Source organism: Ailuropoda melanoleuca, chromosome 6 (assembly GCF_002007445.2).
Source record: "Ailuropoda melanoleuca isolate Jingjing chromosome 6, ASM200744v2, whole genome shotgun sequence".
NCBI lineage: Eukaryota > Metazoa > Chordata > Mammalia > Carnivora > Ursidae > Ailuropoda > Ailuropoda melanoleuca.
Genome location: NC_048223.1, coordinates 10116020 through 10118519, shown reverse-complemented (window position 1 = coordinate 10118519; position 2500 = coordinate 10116020). Strand labels below are relative to the sequence as shown.

The window sequence follows — 2500 nt, the reverse complement described above, 5'->3', positions numbered from 1 at the left end:
TCAGGGCTGTGAGTTCAAGCCACATGCAGGGTGTGGAGATTACTTAAAAATAATAAAAAACAAATAAAAAAAAGAAAGAAAATCTTGTATGGTAAACAATTACAAAAAAAAAACAAATAAATAACAAAAACAAAAGGAAAAAAATCTTATATGGCAAACAATTACAAACTTATTGAAGGGATAAAAAATTACTGCCTAAAGCAAACTAGCTATCCTGCGAAGTAATCAAACCTTAAATACTAGGCTGTCTGGGCACCTGGGTGGCTCGGTCAGTTAGGTATCTGGCTCTTATCTCAGCTGAGGTCTTGATCACAGGGTTGTTGAGCTCAAGGCTTGCACTGGTAGGCCCAGCATGGAGCCTACTTATAAAAAAAAAAAAAAGAAAAGAGAAAGAAATACGTACTAGGCTGTCATTCAGGAAATCAACAAGGTTCTGTTCTAAGCACTCAGAGGGAAGAATGTAGCCCTACATTTGTAATCATCAGTTAGCCCAAATCACTATAGGTCAAGATCAAAGAATGCAATCTTACAGAACAAGGTTCTTAGAGAGGATGGTACTAGGTTATCTTGAAGATACTTATAATATTAAATGGGATGGTACTATATTATCTTATAAGAGTGAATTAATCAATACAGGGGGCCAATCCAAATGAAAAAGCAGTGGATTGTTTGGTTTTGTATTTAAATTTCAAATCTCTTAAAAAATAAAATAAAATAAAATGAAAATGAAAACAACAACACAAAACTGCTACTTCAAAATAAATAAACAAACTTCAAGTCTCCTCTGCAGTTAACCTCTTGTAGTACTGAATTCTAGTATCTTGTCTAAAGCAGGATATTGATATACCATTGGCCCCTGTGACACCTAACATTATTATAGCAAGAGATACTCTACCATATTTTCTTTGTTACTCACAATTCTCCCTGGAATTAATTTGCAAAGAATAACACGGACATAATATATCTTGACTCCCTACAAAAATATCTCTACTTAAAGATAATTGTAGTTAAGGAGTAAAATTTGTCAATAATGTGGGTTATTTATAGAAACTTTTCAATCAGTTTAAAGTCTTGGCATAGAGAGTTGCATATATGTTGTGTGTATATATAGAGGCAGTTCAAAAGAAATGGAGGATATATCTCTTATAAAAGGGTTTCTCAAACTACCTGAGACAAAGAGACAACGTTTTTCTTTCCAATCTGCCAAAAAAACAATACTTTGGCAAATAAAAGTAAGTCACTAGAAAAAGGTATACAAAACATATTACCACAGTGTCCCAGGGGTTATCACATTGCTACAGGAATTTGTAAAAATCTACTTTCAATTTTTACACTCAGACTGATTATCAGTTTACAAACAAGTATTGGTCTTTGAGTCACACTCTACAAAGCAATGCCTTTGATCATACTTACTACATGTTTATACATACAACAAAAAATATGTAAAGAATTCATACCAAGAAGTTTTTAAGTTACCTTTTCCTATAAGGACTCCAATTTTTGAGTCTAATTTTTCCCCTGGGTCACAACTTCTTGTCACTAATTTGAGAACTGGAAGAAAGGGTCTGACATCACAGAGTCTTCTTGTTTCATCTTCAAGCTCCTCATATACAGCAGTTTGATTCACACATGCAAACATATAGGAGTCAATTTCCATAAGGAGGTTAAACATTGGGTAATTGTGAACTTGCTTCCATAACATCTGCAGGAAAAAAAATAAGACACTTTCTGGAACAGAAACTCTTGTTCAAGTGTACAAAGATACATCTACAAGGATACTCACTGCAGCACTCTTCATACAACTCAAAAACATAGGACAAGGCAAATATTCAGCAATAAAGGACTGGCTAAATCAATTATAAAGTATTACAAATCTGTGAAAATAAAATAAAAATACACACTAACATGGAAAGTTGTCCAAGATATATTAAGGGGTTTTTTTTTAAATACCAACTTACAAGAAAATACATATAGCATTAACCCATTTTTTCTAAGTAACAGTATAATGCACAAAAAATGCACTTGCATTAACAAAATTATTGAGCATCTGCCAGACTCATTAAGAAAGAGAGAGAGAATTCAAAATCAGAAATGTTACAACTGACACCACAGAAATACAAAAGATTTTAAGACACTACTATAAAAAATTATATGCCAACAAATTGGAAATCCAAAAGAAACAGATAAATTCCTGGAAACATATAATCTTCCAAGACTGAATCAGAAAGAAGCGATACTCTGAACAGACTGATTACCAGTAATGAAACTGAATCAGTAATTTAAAAAAAACTCACAACAAAAAAAAGTCTAGGGGCATGTGGGTGACTCAGTTAACCGTCTGCCTTTGGCTTAGGTCATGATCCCAGAGTCCTGGGATTGAGCCCTCCTCACCCCCGTTGGGCTCCCTGCTCGGCGGGGAGCCTACTTCTCCCTTTCCCGCTCCCACTCCCCCTGCTTATGTTCTCTCACTCTACTCTCTCTAAAAAATAAATAAAATCTT

At 34.2% G+C, this 2500-nt stretch overlaps 1 protein-coding gene across 5 annotated transcripts in view; it reads right to left on the bottom strand.

The window, feature by feature from the left end:
• The window catches only part of LOC117802625 (phosphatidylinositol 4,5-bisphosphate 3-kinase catalytic subunit beta isoform-like), a 95388-nt gene that overhangs the window by 5423 nt on the left and 87465 nt on the right, over window positions 1–2500 (bottom strand). For all 5 annotated transcript variants that reach the window (XM_034661924.1, XM_034661922.1, XM_034661923.1 and 2 more), the window contains one exon: window positions 1477–1702. In XM_034661924.1, the coding sequence (XP_034517815.1) occupies window positions 1477–1702 (226 nt within the window). The remainder of the gene's footprint in view (window positions 1–1476; window positions 1703–2500) is intronic.